This window comes from Cynocephalus volans, chromosome 12 (assembly GCF_027409185.1).
Source record: "Cynocephalus volans isolate mCynVol1 chromosome 12, mCynVol1.pri, whole genome shotgun sequence".
Lineage (NCBI taxonomy): Eukaryota > Metazoa > Chordata > Mammalia > Dermoptera > Cynocephalidae > Cynocephalus > Cynocephalus volans.
Genome location: NC_084471.1, coordinates 107,336,828 through 107,357,034, shown reverse-complemented (window position 1 = coordinate 107,357,034; position 20,207 = coordinate 107,336,828). Strand labels below are relative to the sequence as shown.

The 20,207-nt window shown below is 40.8% G+C and overlaps 1 protein-coding gene across 1 annotated transcript in view; it reads right to left on the bottom strand.

Annotated features, from left to right (window-relative positions):
* Positions 1-20,207, bottom strand: part of LOC134391860 (antigen WC1.1-like) — a 74,893-nt gene that overhangs the window by 38,068 nt on the left and 16,618 nt on the right. Inside the window, exons 5-9 of the mRNA XM_063115766.1 lie at positions 18,891-18,991; positions 18,504-18,816; positions 17,218-17,532; positions 16,253-16,567; positions 14,847-15,161 (exon numbers count right to left, since the gene is read on the bottom strand). Coding sequence (XP_062971836.1) covers positions 14,847-15,161; positions 16,253-16,567; positions 17,218-17,532; positions 18,504-18,816; positions 18,891-18,991 — 1,359 coding nt within the window. The remainder of the gene's footprint in view (positions 1-14,846; positions 15,162-16,252; positions 16,568-17,217; positions 17,533-18,503; positions 18,817-18,890; positions 18,992-20,207) is intronic.

The window sequence follows — 20,207 nt, the reverse complement described above, 5'->3', positions numbered from 1 at the left end:
AGGATGAGATTTGGAGGCTTTGTAACTTTTTGATTTTAATCTTCTGTATGTTCTTTGGCTTTAGTGTAATGATCAAGTTATTGAAAAATCCTAGTGTTTTCTATAGATATAAAGATGACAATTGACAATATTTATTTAAAGATATATGTATATATCATTAGATCTAACAATATAACCACTGGTAGTCATCCTCTAGTAATAAAGTCACCAATGCATAGAGCCACATGTACAATAATATTTATTACTATATTGTTTATAGAGGGGAAAATTGGAAAATAAATAGGATCTTACTATTCTTCCTAACTTCTAGCACCTTACTTCTTACTCTTTGGCTTTCATAGTTTCTCAAAAAGATTGTTTATGGTTTTTCTTATTCCTTATTTTTTGATTCTTCCTTTCTGCTTTTAACCCCACCCAAACACTACACTCTCAAAAGTGCTCTTATTGAGACATTCAATAGCATACAATGGGGACTTTTCAGATCTTCATTATTTGATGAATGCCCTAACACATTTAAACATTCCACTTTCCTTGAATATTCCAGAATATTTAGTAGAGATAACAGCTAGTTAAAAGGCCCTAAGAAAAGAACATAATTAGAAGGTCCCCTAGGGAAAAATCAATACTGGTAAAGAATACTATCTTTCTCTTTGATATACACAAAGACAGTCAATGTGTGTGCTGAATGAATAGAAGAGTAATAGGATAACTGAGAGGTGGGAAGGGGTTTGATAAGGTAGGGCCTGTCAATAGAGTAAGAGTTCTTAGTTTTAAGTTCAATAAGAACTTCTCTCTATCTGACAAAGAATATATAGTAAAAAAGCAAAAGTGGGACTAGGTGACTACTAGAGATGTTTAGAAAAATCAAAGCAAGAGACAATCTTTCCTGGACTAAGATGACGGTGAACATGGAAGAAACAGAAGGATTAGGGTTATATTTGAAGATAGAAGAGCAGAACTTGCTATTATATTGGAAATGGAGGGAGAGAAAAGGCAGAAATGAGTCTAACTCCTACGTACTGATCGTATATTAAGTTAGTGGGTAACGGTAATGCCGTTAACTGAAATAGATAATAGAGCAGGGAGAAAAAGAGGCAGTGATTGAAAGGGTAAAATCAAACATTCTCCTTCCAAAAGCTAAATTTGAGTTTCCCCTTGCATATAGAAATAGAGATGCCAAATAGCAACTGAATGTATGAATTTGGAGTTAAGGACAAAGAAAAGCTGTGCAAGTATATATTTGGGAATTATTAGTGTATAAATGTTATTTAAATCCATGGGCCTTAGGGTCTGAGTACAGCTAAGGAAGAGTAGAGAGTCTGATATGTAGACCTCAGAGTGTCTAAAATCTAGAGGCTGAGCTGAGAAGTTTCAATCTAGTCAGAAAGAAAGTGAAGGACTTAATCAATGAAGCAGAGTGACTGTTAGGAGGGGAAAAAAAAACCCCAAACCAAAAAAAACACAAAAAATAAAACCCAAACTCCATATTTTTGAGAGGGAAAGAAAAGCCAACTTTGTTGAATGTTCATGAGAGGTCAAGAATAATATAACAGAGACAAAACAGTTTTTTTTTTTTTTTTCATTTTATTTTGTTATCACTTCTGAGGAGTGACAGGGTCTAAAACCTAATTGGAATGAGTTCAGGACACTAGGAGATGCAAAAGATGGAGATGGTGACTACTAACAATACTTTTGAAGATTTTGGCTGTGGAAGGGAGAACAGAGAGATGGGGCAGTAGCTAGAGAGGGATGTGGGGTCAAGGAAGAATGTTTGTTTGTTCATGTGTTTTTCAAGATGTCAGACACTCAAGCCCATCTGTACATTGATGGGAATGAACCAGGAGACAGAGGGAAGTTGATGGCACAGAGGAAGAGGGCATGATTCAAGAAGTAAGGTCTCTGACAAGGTGAATGGTATTAGTACCTGTAGCCTGAGAAAAGGAGCTTGCCAAAGATAAGTCAATGATAATGGGAGCCAAGTAGAGAGGATGCACATTAATGAAAGTTGGTAGAACTTAGAAAGAAAGATGAGGAATTCACTGATGACTGTTTGAATTTTCCCAGTGATGTCTATGGCAAGATCATTATTTAAGAGAGGATGGTGTGGGTAATAGCAGTATAGGGAGAGTAGAGAATATGTAAAATATCAGGTTAAAGATAGGGCAAGTGAACATGCCAAAGACACACTAAACTTTGAGAGCAGTGTGGAGTGTTCATTAGAAATTCAAAAAGACACCAGCAACATAATTATGTATTATTCTCCAGCCCTTTTTATTAGTCTAATATAGGCAAGTAGTAGTTAAATGGTTGACTGTAACCATTGTTATGTTTTCCAGGTGAGACTAACCAAGAAGAGTCAAGGGAGTGGAGTGTACTTAAAGGAGAATGATTATATATTGGATCATGTAATCTGTTCTGGTTAAAATGTGCAATTACGAAAATAGTAAAAAGCTGAAAAACTGAGAGGCTCCCAGAGTATCAGTCCCAGAGTTGCTGACATGCCATAGGCCCATGCCCCTAACCTGGAAAATAGTTTGGGACCTCATCCCTTGTGAGCTAGCTCCCAAGCCAGCTGACCCACCCTGCGCATGCTCACACACAACCTCAGCCTGAGGACCAGTCTAGTGAGCCCACCTCTGGCAAAGCTGTGCCTCCACTGCCACAAATTCTTATAACTTAGGCCACTGAGGTACTGTAAGACATAACTAAAGTGAATTACAGCTAAAGAAACCAGAGACTGCATTACTGTACTCATCAAGAACAAAGCCAACATAACCTACCCAATTGACACCCTAGGACACATCTGCAGGTGAACATTTTTCCCATGCAAGGCACTCTACAAAATTCAAAGAGGCAAATGTTTTATCACAGATATCAATGCAGGAAAACAATGAACATGAAAAAGCAGAGAAACATAACACCGCCAAAGAAACAATAATTCTCCATTAACTGAGCCCAAAGAATCAAATAATTGCTGAATTGCTGGAAAAGAAATCTAAAATAATCATGAGGAAACTCAGTGAGATAAAACAGAATATAGATAAACAATTCTAACAAAATCAGGAGGACAATTTATGACTTGAGAGAGAAGTGCAGCAAAGATACAGATATCATAAAAAAGATTCAAACAGAAATCTTGTAACTGAAGAGTTAATTGAATGAAATAAAAAATACAATTGATAGCTTCAACAATACAGTAAATCAAGAAGAAGAAATATCTGAACTTGAAGACAGGTCTTTCAAAATAATGAAGGCGGACAAATGAAAGACAGAAAGAGAGAGAGAGAAAGAAAAAGAAAAAGAAAAAAGAAGAAAGAATGAAGAAAACCTATAGGATTTATGGAACACAACTAAGTGGAAAAATGTTTACATTATCAGAGTTTCAGAAGGAGAAGAGAGTAAAAAGACACACAAAAAAACCTATTTAGACAGGGAACTTCTGGGAAGATGGGGGACTAGAAGTGCCCATGTACATTCCTCCTGCAGAAGAAGATTGAAAGAGACCCACTGCCACTGCTGCTGCAGTTGCTGGAGCCACTGTCCAGTCCCATAACCACCACCCATAGCAGAGAAGCTCCCTGCAAAGCAAGAGTCCTGTGAGTAGTCCATCACTGCAGCTGTGGACTCCTTGGACATGAGGAGGGTGGCTGTAACAATAACCACCATCTCTGCTGCCATGCATTAACCTGTTGCCACCAAGGACACTTAAGTTGTGCGGGAGGCAGTTAGATCCACTGCCACCACTACTGCCACAACTAGGTAACCCTTTCACCACTGTGGACACTACGGATTTGAAGGAGGTTGTTGCAGCAGCTGGCACCACTGCCACTGCCAAGGGATACACCTGCTGCAACCATGGACACCAACAAGGACACTGCAAGTGTAATGGAGGCAGTTGCAGCCACTTGCATTGCTGCTGCTCCCAGGAAGTAACCCTGCTGCTACCAAGGACACAGACAAGGACACCTCAGATGCAAGGGAGGTAGTTTCAGCTGCCAATGCTGCTGCCACCACCATTAGGTAATACCCACTGATGCTGCGGACACCATAGATGTGAGGGAGGCAGTTTCAGCTGCTGGCACCTCTGCCACCCCCACAAGATAATCCCACTGCTACTATGGACACTGCAGACAGGAAGGAGGCAGTTGCAGCCACTAGCACCCCAGCTGCCCCAATGAGGTAACCCTGCTGCTGCTGTGGACACCACAGACATGAGGGAGGCAGTTGCTGCCACCAGCATTCCTGCTGACACCAAAATGTAACCCTGCTATTGTTGCAGCCAATGCATACAGGAGGGGAGCAGTTGGAGCTGCTGCACCACTTCTGCACCCACAAGGTCACCCTGCTGCTGCTGCAGACACTGCAAAGGCCAGGGAGGCATTTGCAGCTGTTGATGCCACTGCTACTCTGCTACTGCCATGAGGTAACCGAACTGCTGCTTCAGACACTCTAGCTGTGTGGGTTGCCACTGTGGACACCACAACCAAATGGGTGGCTGCTGAAACCACCTCTGCTGCAGTTGCTGCCAACACCAATTCTGTCAGGCAGCCACCATCATCATTCAAGCAGCCCCCTGCCCCTGGAGCAACTGCAGCCATGCAAGCACCCCAACAAAGCCAACCCCACAACCAGGACTGACGCAATGGCAACCCACTACTACAGCAGCAGCTGCAGCAGCCACTGCTGCTGTGAAGGTTGAGCACCTATCATTCAAATGTATTGACACAAGGAGGGTCACCAGTGAAGTCCAGGGAAGGAGAGTAATAGAAGAAGCACCTTCTCTACCAGATGACCAGACATCAACATAGAGATACTAGAAATACAAAAAAACAAGAAAATATGAGTCCACCAAAGGAATACAATAACTTTAAAGTATCAGACCCCTTAGAGCAGGAAACCCTTGAAATGACCGAAAAAGAATTCTGAGTAAAAGTCTTAAGGAAACTCAATGATACTCAAAAAGATGCAGTAACATAACACAAAGACATGAGCAAAACCATCAAGAATATGAAGGAGGAAATTTACAAAGCAATTAATACTTTAACAAACAATGCAGCAGAGCTCATGGAAATGAAGAAGTTAGTCAATGAAATAAAAAACACAACTGAGACCTTCAATAGTAGGTTAGAGCAAGCAGAAGAAAGCATTTTTAATCTTTTTTTTAAAAATTTATTTATTTTATTTTATTTTTTATTTATTTTTTTTTTTAATTTTATTTTGTCGATATACATTGTAGCTGATTATTGCTCCCCATCACCAAAACCTCCCTCCCTTCTCCCTCCCCCCTCCCCCCCAACAATGTCCTTTCTGTTTGCTTGTTGTATCAACTTCAAATAATTGTGGTTGTTATATCTTCTCCCCCCCCCCCCCGGTTTGTGCATACGACCCAGCCATTCCACTGTTGGGAATATACCCAGAGGAATGGAAATCATCAAGTCGAAGGTATACCTGTTCCCCAATGTTCATCGCAGCACTCTTTACAATAGCCAAGAGTTGGAACCAGCCCAAATGCCCATCATCAGATGAGTGGATACGGAAAATGTGGTACATCTACACAATGGAATACTACTCAGCTATAAAAACGAATGAAATACTGCCATTGGCAACAACATGGATGGACCTTGAGAGAATTATATTAAGTGAAACAAGTCAGGCACAGAAAGAGAAATACCACATGTTCTCACTTATTGGAGGGAGCTAAAAATTAGCATTTTTAATCTTGATGACAGTCTCTTTAAAATAACTCAGGTGGATAAAAAAATAATTTAAAAATGAAGAATATTTAAGAGAGATAGCAGATGACGTTAAGCACACAAACATCCAAATCATGGGTATAACTGAATGGGAGGGGAAAGGAAAAGGCATTGAGAATATATTCAATAGAATAATAAGGGAAAACTTCCCAAGTATAGGGAGAGACAGAACTTCAGATCCAGGAGGCTCAAAGATCTTTAAACAGATTCATTGCAAAAAGGCTATCTCTGAGGCACATTTTAGTCAAACTGACAAAACTCAAAGACATGAGAGAGAATCCTAAAAACACTGTAAGTATCAAGTCACCTATAAGGGATCCACCTCAGACCAACAACAGAATTCTCAATAAATAAATAAATAAATAAATAAATAAATAAATAAATAAATAAATAAATAAATAAATAAATAAATAACCGCTACAGCCCAAAAGAGAATGGGTTGATATATTCAAAATACTGTAACAAAAAAACTGCCAGCCAATAATACTATACCCCACAAGGCTATTCTTCAGAAATGAAATGGAAAAATTATATTTCCCAGACAACAAAAACAAAAGAAAATGTAATTCCCAGACAACAGTTCATCACCACATGACCAGCCCTACAAGAAATCTACAAGGGAATCCTACATGTGGAATCCAAACATGATAATCACTACCATGAACACACATGTAATAACAAAACTTACTGGTAGAACAAAAATGTAATTGAGAAAGAGAAGAAAACTATCTTGTTACCTCCAAAAACAAACACCAAAGAAAACAATAAAAGGGAAAGAAACAAAAGATCTTTAAAACATACAAATGAAAATTGATAAATGCCAGAAGTAAGAAAATACCTTTAAGTAACAACCCTAAATGTAAATGGATTAAATTCCCCACTCAAAAGACAGAGACTGACTGACTGGATTAAAAAGATGGACCCAACATTATGCTGTCTTCAAGACCCTCACCTCACCTGTAAAGATGTACATAGATTAAGAGTGAAAGGATGGAAAAAGATATGCCATGCAAACAGAAAAGAAAAACTAGCTGGAGTAGCTATTCTTATATCAGATAAAAAAGACTTTAAACCAAAATCCATAAAGAAAGATAAAGAAGGCCACTATATGATGATAAAGGGATCTATCCAACAAGAAGACATAACAATCATAAATATATATGCCCCCAAAATTGGAGCAGAGAGATATATAAAGCAAACACTATTAGACCTAAAAAAGAGATAGACACTAATACCATAGTGGTAGGGGACCTGAAAAATGCACTCTCAACATATGACACATCATCTAGGCAAGAAAATCAACAGAGAAACACAAGAGCTAAACAACACTTTAGACTAATTGGACTTCACAGATATCTACAGAACATTTCATCCAATAACCTCGGAATATTTATCCTTCTCATCAGCACATGAAACATTCTCCAGGATAGACCACATGTTAGGTCATAAATCAAGTCTTAACAAGTTCAAAAAAATTGGAATTATTCCATGTATTTTTTCAGACCACAATGGATTAAAACTAGAAATCAATAACAAATGAAACTCTGGAACTTATACAAATACAGGGAAATTAAACAACATTCTATTCAATGACATATGGGTCCAAGAAGAAATTAAATAGGAAATCAAAAAAATTTTTGAAATTAATGAAAATAATAATACATCACACCAAAACCTTTGGGATACTGCAAAAGCAGTACTAAGGGGGAAATTTATCACAATAAATGCTTCCTTTAGAAGAATGGAAAGATGGCAAGTAAACAATCTAACATTTCACCTTAAAGAACTAGAAAACAAGAACAATTCAAACCCAAACTTAGTAGATGGAAAGAAATAATTAAGATCAGAGCTGAACTAAATAAAATAAAAATGCAGAAAATGATATAAAAGAATAATGAAACAAAAAATAAAATTGAAAAGCCATTAGCAAAGCTAACTAAAAAAAGAAGAGAGAAAGCACAAATAACAAAAATTAGAAATGAAAAAGGAAATATTACAACCGATACCTCAGAAATACAAGGAATCATTAGGGACTACTGTAAAGAATTATACGACAACATATTTGAAAATCTGGAGGAAACTGATAAATTTCTGGATACACATGAACTTCCAAGACTGAACCAAGAAGACATAGAAAATCTGAACAGACCAATAACGATCAAAGAGATTGAAACTTTATCAGCAGTCTTCCAAGAAAGAAAAGCCCAGGACCAGATAGCTTCACTGCAGAATTCTACCAGATCTTTAAAGAAGAATTAATACCAGTTCTCTACAAACTATTCCAAAAAACTGAAACAGAGGCCATCCTCCCAAACTCATTTTATGAGGCATATATCACCCTGATACCAAGGCCAGGCAAAGATAAAGGAAAAAAAGAAAATTACAGGCCAATATCTTTGATGAATATAGATGCAAAAATTATCAGTAAAATACTAGCTAATAGAATACAGCAACACATCCATAAAATTATACACCATGATCAAGTGGGATTCATCCTGGGGATGCAAGGGTGGTTCAACATATGCAAGTCAATAAATGTTATACATCACATCAACAAAATCAAAGACAAAAACCATATAAACACCTCTATAGATGATGAAAAAGCATTTGACAAAATTCAACTTTTGTTCATGATAAAGACTCTCTGTAAATTGGGTACTAAAGGAAAGTATCTCAACACAATTAAAGCCATATATGACAAACCCACTGCCAATATCATCCTGAATGGGGGAAAGTTGAAAGCTTTTCCCTTAAGAACAGGAACAAGACAAGGATGCCCACTCTCACCACTCCTATTCAACATAGTGTTGGAAGTACTAGCCAGAGAATCAGGGAAGTGAAGGAAATAAAGGGCATCCAGACTGGAAAAGATGGAGTCAAACTGTCCCTGTTTGCAGATGACATGATCCTATATATGGAACAGCCTAAATACAAAAAAACCCTCTTAGAACTGATAAATGATTTCAGCAAAGTTGCAGGATACAAAATCAACATGCAAAAATCAGTAGCATTTCTATACTCCAACACTGAACTAGCAGAAAAAGGAATCACAAAAGCTAGCCCATTTACAACAGTCACCAAAAAAATAAAATACCTAGGAATAAAGTTGACCAATGATGTGAAAAATCTGTATGATGAGAACTACAAACCACTTGAGAGAAATTAAAGAAGACACAAGATGGATAGATATCCCATGCTCTTGGATTGGAAGAATTAACATTGTGAAAATGTCTATACTAACCAAAGTGATCTACAGATTTAATGCAAGCCCCATCAAAATTCCAATGACATTATTCTCAGAAATGGAAAAAAAAATCTAACATTCATATGGAATAACAAAAGACCATGAATAGCCAAAGCAATCCTGACTATTCAAATAAAGCCAGAGCAAAACAAATAAAGCCAGAGGCATAACACTACCTGACTTCAAACTATACTACAAAGGTACAGTGACCAATGCAGCATGGTACTGCCATAAAAACAGACACATGGACCAATGGAACAGAATAGAGAGTCCAGAAATCAACCCATACACCTGATCTTTGGCAAAAGCACCAAAACTACACACTGGGGAAGAGAATTACTTTTCAGTATATGGTGCTGGGAAACCTGGACATACATATGTAGAAGAATGAAGCTAGACCTGTACCTCTCGCCGTATACCAAAATCAACTCAAATGGATTGAAGAATTAAATATGTGTCCTGAAACAATAAAACTCCTAAAAGAAAACATAGCAGAAACATTTCAGGAAGTAGGATTTGGCATAGACTTTATGAATGCGACCCCCAAAGCACAGGCAACCAAAGGAAAAATAAACATGGGATTATATGAAACTAAAAAGCTTCTGCACAGCAAAAGAAACAATTAACAGAGAGAAAAGACAACTAACAGAATGGGAGAAAATATTTGTAAAATATACATCTGACAAAGGGTTAATACCCAGAATATACAAGGACTCCAACAATGTAACAGCAAAAAACCAAGTAACCCAATTAAAAAGTGGGCAAAGGAGCTGCACAGGCATTTCTCAGAGGAAGGTACATGAATGGCTATAAGATACATGAAAAAATTCTCAACATCACTCAGCATTTGGGAAATGCAAATCAAAACCTCTCTGAGATATCATCTCACTCCAGTTAGGATGAGTAATATCCAAAAGACTGAGAATAACAAATGCTGGTGAGGATGTGGGTAAAAATGACCCCTCCTACACTATTGGTGGGACTGCAAAATGGTGGGGCCATTATGGAAAATGGTACAGAGGTTCCTCAAACAATTACAGATAGATCTACCATATGACCCAACTATCCTACTGCTGGTTGTATAGCCAAGGAATGGAAATCATCATGTTGAAGGTATACCTATGCTCCCATGTTTATTGCAGTGCTATTTATAATAGCCAAGAGTTGGAACCAGCCTAAATATTCATCATCAGATGAGAGGATAAGAAAATGTGGTATATTTACAAAAGGGAATACTACTCTGCTGTAAAAAAGAATGAAATACTACCATTCACAGTCACATGGATGGACTTAGAGAACATTATATTAAGTGAAATAAGCCAGGAACAGAAAGAGAAATATAGCAAGTTCTCACTTATATGTGGGAGCTAATAAAAATAAATAAATAAATAAACAAACAAATAATGGGGGTGGGGAAGAAGACACAACTATCATAATAATTCCTTGAACTTGTTAAGATAAGTGAGTAGATATGATATTGATGGGGAGGAGGTGATGGAAGAGGGGAAAGGAGGAATTGGTAAAGGGACATGAAAATCAACTACGGTATATACTGATAAGTTAAATTTAAAAAGGAATAAAATAACAAAAAAATAAAATTATAAGTAAATAAATAAATCTGAGGCGCTCTTAAAAGCCTATTTCTAACAATGATTTTTTAAAAAGCCATAGGGGTAAAGATTGGACACCTTCATAAGAATGAAAATTATTAGAATAGGAGCATTATGGGTGATGAACCATAATGATAAGAGACAATGTTCAGAGAATGAAAAAATTAAATCAAAATCTCAAGGTTATTTGTAGTCAGAGTGCATACATAGGGTAGGGGGGAGGTTTCAATGAAAACTTGCTTAAAAACGAGGAACCCAGTGAATATTCAAAGTGACAAAATACATATTCAAAGTGCTAAAAGTAAAATAATGCCAACTAAGAATTCTATGCCCAACAAAGATTTCCTTCAGAAATGAAGGAGAAATAGTATCTTTCCCAGACAAACTAAAAGTGTAGGAGTTCACCACCACAAGACTGGCCCTTCAACCAATCCTCAAGGGAGTCCTACATCTGGAATCAATATAGAGATCTATGCCACCATCAATACACGAGAAAGAATAAAAATTGCTAGTAAAACACATACACAAATGAGAACGAGAAAGAAAATGTATCCTATCACTACAAAAAACAAAACCAACAGCAAAATAAACAGTAACAGAGAAAGAAAGGAAGAAGAGAAATATAAGACAACCATAACAAAATTAACAAAATGCCAGGAATAAGGCAATACCTTTCAATAAGAACCCTGAATATAGATTAAATTCCCCACTTAAAAGATATAGGCTGGCTGAATGGATTAAAAAACTAGACCTAAGTATATGCTGCCTGCAAGAAACTCACTTCACCAATAAAGACACATAGACTAATAGTGAATGGATGGAAACAGATGTTCCATGCAAATGGAAACCCAAAATGAGCAGGAGTTGCTATATTTATATCAGATAAAATAGACTTCAAACCAAGAACTATAAAACAGAGACAAAGAGGGACATTATATAATGATAAAAGGATGAATGTAGCAAGAAGATATAACAAGCTTAAATATTCATGCACTCAACATTGGAGCTCCCCAATATATAAAGCAACTGTTATTGTATCTAAGGTAAGAGATAGACTTCAACACAGTAATAGTTGGGGATTTTAACATGTCACTCTCAGCATTGGACAGATCATCTGGACAAAGAATTAACAGAGAAATATTGGATTTAAACAGCACTTTAGACCAAATGGACCTGACAGACATATACAGAACATTTCATCCAAAACCAACAGAATATACATTCTTCTCATCAGCACACAGTTCATTCTCCGGGACAGACCACATGTTCGACCACAAGGTAAGTTTCAACAAATTTTAAAATGTCATAATAATATCAGGTATGTTTTCAGACCATAATGGAATAAAATTAGAAATTAAGAACTAATACGACTTTGGACTCTATATGAATTAATGGAACTTAACATACTAAACAACCAATGGATCAAAGAAGAACTAAAGAAGGAAATCACAAAAGTCCTGAAACAAATAAAAACACAAGACATCTTACCAAAACCTATAGGATACTGCAAAAGCAGTATTGAGAAGGGAGTTTATTGCAATAAATGCTTACATCAGAATAGGAAGACTTCAAACAAGCAACCTAATGTTAAATCTCAAAGAACTAGAAAAACAAGAACCTAATCCCAAAACAAGTAGGTGGAAAGAAACAGTTAAGATCGGATCAGAACTAAATGAAATAGAGACCAAAAGAATGATACAAAAAAAACCCCAAAACCAAAAAGTTGGTTTTTTGAGAAGATAAGCAAAATATACAAGCCATTGGTCAGACTAAGTAAAAAAAAGAGAGAAGATACACATAACAAAAATCAGAAACAAAGAAAGGAGACATTACAAGCTAGAGCTGATAAACAAATTGGGTAAAGTTGCCAGATAACACAGAAATACAAAGAATCATTAGAGACTATGTTGAACTATACATCAGCTAATTTGAAAATCTGGTGGAAATCGATACATTTCTGGACACATATAAACTACTGAGACTGAACAAAGAAGAAATATAAAACCTGAACAGACCAATAATGTGCAATGAGATTTTGAACCAGTAATCAGCAGTCTCCCAACAAAGAAAAGCCCAGGACTGGATGGCTTCACTGCTGGATTCTATTGACCCTTTAATGAATAATTAATACCAATTCTTTTCAACCTGTTCCAAAAAATTGAAACAGAGGCCATCCTTCTAAACTCATTCTATGAGGCCAGCATCACCCTGATAAAAAATAAGACAAAGATACGAAAAAGAAGGCTACAGGCCAATATCCTTGATGAACATAGATGCAAAAATCCTCTACCACAAGATATTAGCAAACAAATATGACAGTACATAAAAGAGATTATACACCATGATCAAGTGGGATTCATCCCAGGGATGCAAGGATGGTTCAACATATGCAAATCAATAAATGTGATTCACCACATCAACAAAAGCAAGCACAAAAACCACATGATTATCTCAATGACACAGCAAAAGCATTTGACAAAATTCAACACCATTTCATGATAAAGACTCTCAGCAAATTAGGTATGAAGGAAAGCGTTTCAACACAATAAAAGCCATATAAGACATACCCACAGCCAACATCATCCTGAACAGGAACAAGACAGGATGTCTCCCGTCACCACTGCTATTCAACATAGAACCGGAAGTTTTCCCCAGAGCGATTAGGCAAGAGAAGGAAATAAAGGGCATTAAAATTGGAAAAGGTGAAGTCAAATTTTCCCCATTCACAGACGACATGATCCTGTATATAGAGGGAGGGAGGAAGGGAGGGAGGGAGAGGAAGGAAAGAAACAACCATACGGGTAGGGGTGGGGGGTGGTGAGGGAGAACGTGCATAAGGGACACAAAGAACAATTGTGATCTGTAATGATGAATATGCTAATAGTATTGATCTGATCATCACATTTGTACACAAATACTGATAGTCAACTCTGTAGCCCATAATATGTATAATAAATTATGTTTCAATTAAAAAAAACTGCAAGGGAATGTGATGATGATGGGCTCCAAATTCTAGCAGGTGCCATGAAGATGTCTTGTGACAGGGGCATAGGGGTGCATATCAGTACACAGCAATAAAAGGAAAAAGGCTCAGAAGATTGGAAATCTGAGAAGAAATGAATTCAATCAGAAATATATGGGGACACTAGGCCCCTGACCTCTCAGCGGTCCCCCACTGATGTGGCAGACAAGAAGACAAACAGATGCCTTTTCAACAGGATTGATGTGGGGGAATCCTGCCTAAGAGAGGCCTCTGACTCTGGTCACCCTTCCAGGTAACCACAGTCATTTTCCCTGACCCTCTTTCTGCTCTGGCCACGGTGGCATTTTCTCATCACCTCCAATACACAATGTTTTCCGCCCCCTGTAGTATTCACATTGACCAGGTGATCTCTCCAATTCCCTTAGCAAACCCCTACTCATCTTTCAGGTCTCAATCTAAATACAACTATTTCCTTTGCCCCAAGCATACACTGCCAGAGAACCTTCTACTTGTTCATGACATTTGAAATTTCTGCCTAATGAGTGTTTTCAGCTCTGGAGTGTAAGCTTCATCAGGGAAATGACTGTCTTCTCTTCTCTGTCCTCCTGCCTGGAATTAAGTTTGTACCTGCAAGGGACTCAACTACTATCTGCCAACAGACTGACTTAAGTCTGACTGGTGTAGAAACATTTCAGAATAGACCATGAGCTTAAGAGATGGACCAATTAAAGCTGGCTTCTCCAAGCTGCCCCTTACTTACTTTAAGGTGTTGAGCATATATTTAACTTCTCCTAACCCCAGTTTTCTCATCTGGATAAAATGATCACCATGCCTACTAACACTTTGTTGTGACGATTAAACTTCATCACATGTGAAAAAACCCAACATAATGATAGCACATAGTACGTGATTTATATAACTGATGTCCAACCTCTCACCCTCCTGACGAAGGAAATACAGATTAATAAACATAGAGTGCATTAGCAATTCCTTAGAAAGCTTATCAGAGTATTAGTTTGTGCTCCCGCATGTTCAATTCAATCTCCCCAGTGTTTTTCACATAAATTGCTGTCAGCACAGGTTTCCTTACTTTTGCCTTTGAAAGAAGATCAGAACATGTGCATTAAATAAACTTCATCCAAAATTCATTTTGTACATTTATCTTAAGCTCATCCCTTAGATTTGAAAATACCAAATTTCACTAGCAACAACCTACAGGGATAGGAATGAACATAAAGAAATAGACATTAAGTCACCTGCACACAAAACATAAGCTTCCTCTTTTGGAGAGCAAGATCTGTATTTCCAAGGGTCAGAAGGACACTGCCAGAGAGAGGTGTCAGTTTTCCGACACTGGATGCCATCCACCCATTGAGGTCTAGAACCTTCCCTGAGAGCAACAGAAGAGTTGAGAGTCCCACTGTCCCCACAGCCAAGCTGTGTGCAGATCATGGACAAGGTCATGGCTTCCATGGAGCTTCTGCAGACACTGCCCCAGGTGTTGTTGTAGAAAACTTCCAGCCACCCAGCACACTCCTGATCCTCGCTGACCATCCGGAGGGCCAGGAACTCTAAGATGGCGAGGAGAAAACCAGAGCACAGTGAGCGTTCCTCTCTTAACCCTCGAGGGAGTTTTTCTTCCTATCCCCAAGGTAGTGAAAGCTCATCGCTGACTCTGCCAAGGAAGCACCCAGTATACGGAAAGACTGAAACTTTTATCTTTTTAACTTGCTTTTGAACATGCCTTTGTGTCTTTCTATTTCTATCACACCGTGATAGAATATGAACAGGCAGGAACACCGACCCGCACATTGTGCAGGTAGGAAAAACTGAACCCTGCTTGCTGATCAAACTTCTGACAGACTATGCTAAAAGGAATGTAGACAGTGGGGTGGTACACAGAATCATTGAGACAAAGATACCCAGGCCCTTATTCTCAGAATCTGCCAGTATGTTACTTTATATGGCAGAGGGATTTTGCAGACATGATTAAGATAAGAAATCTGGGATGGTGAGATTATCCTGGGTTAACCAGGTGAGCCCAGTGTAATTATTTCCTTACACCTGCTATTCTTAATAGCAGATGACCTTTCCAGCTTTAGTCAGAGGGAGGTGTGACTGTGGAAGAAAGTCAGAGAGCTGCAACGTGTGGGTCTGAAGAAGGAAGGAGAGCTATGAACTAAGTAATGCAGGAGACTTATAGAAGCCAGAAAAGGCAGGGAGACTAATTCTTCCCCAGAGCCTCAGAGAAATGCACCTCTGCTGACCCCTTGTTTTTAGCCCAGTGAACCTGAGTTGAACTTCTACAGAACTGTAAGAAAACAAACAAACAAAAAAAACGTGTCGTTTCAAGCTAGTAACTTTGTGGTAATTTGTTAGCAGCAATAGGAAAACAACACAGTGGGTCTCGAGATTTTGCTACCAGAGGTAACTGAAGGTCTCGAGATTTTGCTACCAGAGGTAACTGAAGAGCTCTCACATGGACACTGTAGAAAATGACTGTGTCAGGAGATTCTGCTGAGAAGGAAGAGCCAGAATCTCAGCTGCTGTGGGAGGAAATGCAAGCACCTGATCTCTTTACCTTCTAGAAAGGCAGGCACTATGGTAGGAGCCTCATCCTCACCCTCCCACCCCCAGCCTAGGGACAATGTAGAAGACAGACCTGAGCAGATGACCCCTGCATCCTCCTTGTGCCAGCAGTTGTGCTGCCCCCAGCCCCGGGAAGGGCACTTCCACAAGTGGGACTCCCTTCCTGTGCAGCTCAGGTCGTCCAGCCAGATGGGCCCAGATCCCGCCCCAAAGTGAGCAGAGACCGTGGCATTGAGGGCCTCTCCACAGCCCAGCTGTCTGCACACCACGTGGGCATCGCTCAGGTCCCAGCTGTCATCGCAGACCGTGCCCCAGGAGCCCTGGTGAAGAATCTCCACTCTCCCGGCGCAGCGACTGTCCCCGTCCACCAGGCGGAGCTGTCTGCTCTCTGGGGAGAGAGAGAGTCAAGCAAATGGGACATTTATGTAGCAAATGAGGGAGAAAGGGATGTTAAGCAAGATGGCAAAATAGGAAACACAGGGAGTTCTGGCAGGGCTAGATCCCCTGGGGTCAGTTAGAAACTAAAGGCGGTAGAGCTCACAAAGACCAGGGATCAGATCATCCTGGCTGCTCTGCATTCCTCCAGATTCTCAGAGCAATGCAGCCCTGCTGACACCTCGTTTCTACCCCAGGGAGCCCTTGTGGTACTTCTGATCTATAGAGCTATAACACTATATATTTGTGTTGTTCTAAGGTAGCAATTTTGCGGTAATTTTTTACAACACAGCAGCGACAGTAAAGTAACACAAGGGGTCTCAAGATTTTGCTACCACAGGTAACTGAAAAGTGAGCCTGCTTTCGAATGGACACTCTAGAAATGACTGTGTCAGGACATACTGCTGGGAAGGAAGAGCCAGAATCTCAGCTGCGGCAGAAGGAAACGCAAGCACCTGATCTCTGAATCTGCTGGAAAGACAGGCACTATGGAAGGAACCTCCTTCCCCACTGGCCCTTTCAGCAGCTCTCCCTCGTCCTGCAGGGCTCAGGCAGACACCCATCCCTTCCTCCCCCGGCCTATGGACCATATGCAGTGCAGACCTGAGCAGATGACCCCTGCGTCCGCCCCGTGATTGCAGTTGTGCTGCCCCCAGCCCCGGGAAGGGCACTTCCACACGTGGGACTCCTTTCCTGTGCAGCTCAGGTCGTCCAGCCAGATGGGCCCAGATCCCGCCCCAAAGTGAGCAGAGACCGTGGCATTGAGGGCCTCTCCACAGCCCAGCTGTCTGCACACCACGTGGGCATCGCTCAGGTCCCAGCTGTCATCGCAGACGGTGCCCCAGGAGCCCTGGTGAAGAATCTCCACTCTCCCGGCGCAGCGACTGTCCCCGTCCACCAGGCGGAGCTGTCTGCTCTCTGGGGAGAGAGAGAGAGTCCAGTCAATGGGGCATTTGTACAGGGAATGAGGGAGAGAGGGACGTCAGCAAGGTGGAAGGATAGGAATTCTTTGGCTTTACTATGCCTCCCACTCCCCCACCCCCGTCCCCGCCGAAATCCAAATCGCGACTATCCTCTTGATATCTCAGAACTCGGGAGTGAGGCTGAAACACCCCTTGGACCGGAGAACGGAGGAGAGCCGTGATCGAACGCTAAGAAGAACGGTTTTCCTTGGCCACGTCGCCCCTGAATCAAGCCGGCACAGAGTCACACAGAGATGCTCCCCTGGACTCGTGGTTTCTACAGTGGCAAAAGCGAGTTGGAGGCAGCCATTCAGCTGCCCCATCATTCTGGGACCCTTTGCAGGAGAGCCACCACTGTCTGGGCCCTCAGGAAACATTGAGAGTATTGGCAGGGACAGACCTAGACCACCCGGGATCCCTTAGGAACAAAAAACGGGGGCGTAGCTCACGACGACCAGAACGTGGATCACCGTGGCTGCTTTGCGTTCGTGCATTTTCTCAGAGGAATGCAGCTCTGCGGACACTGTTGAGGTCCTCGATGGACTTTCTAACCTGTAGAGCTGTAACATGTGTGTTGCTCTAAGCCACTAACTTTGTGATAATCTGTTACTTGGCAATAGTAAACTAATACAGTGCGTTTCAAGATTTTGCTACCACAGGTAACTGACGAGTGAGCCCTGCGTTCAAAAGGACACTGCAGAAAAGGACTGTTTCAGGAAATATTACTGAGAAGAAACGACTAGACTCAACTGCTGCAGGAAGAAATGCAAGCACCTGATTTTCATATCTGCTAGAAGGACAGGAGCCTCCTTCCCCACTGGCCCTTTCAGCAACTCGCTCTATTCCTCCAGGGCTCAGACGGATGCCCAGACTTGAGACCCCTTCCAAACCTCCTCCCCCGGCCTATGGACCATGTGCAGTGCAGACCTGAGCAGATGACCCCTGCGTCCTCCCCGTGATTGCAGTTGTGCTGCCCCCAGCCCTGGGAAGGGCACTTCCACACGTGGGACTCCTTTCCTGTGCAGCTCAGGTCGTCCAGCCAGATGGGCCCAGATCCCGCCCCAAAGTGAGCAGAGACCGTGGCATTGAGGGCCTCTCCACAGCCCAGCTGTCTGCACACCACGTGGGCATCGCTCAGGTCCCAGCTGTCATCGCAGACCGTGCCCCAGGAGCCCTGGTGAAGAATCTCCACTCTCCCGGCGCAGCGACTGTCCCCGTCCACCAGGCGGAGCTGTCTGCTCTCTGGGGAAAGAGAGAGAGAGTCCAGTCAATGGGGCATTTGTACAGGGAATGGGGCTGCTGGTGTTGTGGGGCATTCTCATCTGAGCAGTTGGCAGCACTGTCTTCTGAGGCTGCAGAGCCTGATGGGTCAAAGAAGGAGACGCTGCATTGTGGCAGCAGTGGGGTCTGGTTCCCTACAGAAAGGGTTAGAGAACAGGAAATCGAATTTAACTTAGTAACACTTAGTGATGGGATCTGAAATAAACGTTGTAACATAGGAATAATGTTTTCATAACTTCAGAATTAATCCTTTTTATGGATAGTTCTGCTCCTGACAGTCCTCAAACTTTCACTGTGAGCCAACCACTAAGGACGGCTTTAGACAACTGGGACTATGTCAGGCTGTGTGACAGCATCGTGCCGCTCTGCAGGCGGTGGGAATGCTCGGAGTTCAGCTCTCAGGGTGACGCGGGGCCGGGGCGAGCCGCCTTCCCCGTGAGGTGTCCGCTCGTCCCAGTGCAATAGCTGAGACTCTGAAACGCTCAGCAGAAGTTCTGTCAGAATCGCGGAGCTGGGGGGACACAAGTGCAGTTCAGGATCTGCCCGAGAGGAGAAGCCCTGTCACCTAGAAAACACACACCGTCGGAGGAAGAGGGACAAGTAGACGACCTCACACGAGCATGGGTTCTTAGCTTTTAACTGCTTTCATTTTCCATCTATCTATCTCTAAATACCCTTACTCTAAGACCATACTGTTTTGGTTACTGTAATTTTATAAATCTTGAAATCAGGTAATTTCCAAATTTGTTCTTATTTTTCACAAAATTGTTTTGCCCATTCCAGTTTCATTCCATTTCACGTAGATTTTAGAACTGGCTTGTACATTTCTAAAAAAAAAAAAAAAAAAAAAAATAGGTACCTCATCCTAATCACTGAATATGTTATCTTGGTTGCTTTTGTCTGTTTTAGTGAAAATAAAAGTATCTGAGAATCAGTCTGAGACTGCCATGGCCTCGGAGTTATGGCTGGTGATTTATTCTGTAAAGGAAAGGCCATAACATCAAAAAAGAGTTGGGAAGATATCTCTTGAAATCACAATATGGTTCCTGTTCTACTGTTGATCACTGAACGATCTTGTAAGCTGCAGGGGAAAGGAATCAAGAAGTCCGAAAATATAGGTGATATTAGGTAAAATGTTTAAGCCACTCTGTGGACCCGTGTAAATATTCTTTTCCAAACTCCAATTAATAGATTTTGTGCAGAGGAGATCAGCGCTATTCCTATAATACAATCTAATACAAGATTCTGCTGAATCGAAAGGAATGTCCAGTCTTACCTAAGACCCTCAGTTTGCTGAGCTTTTGCAGAAATGTGGATGGAGAGACAGACTTTCAATCTAGTTAGTTAGAT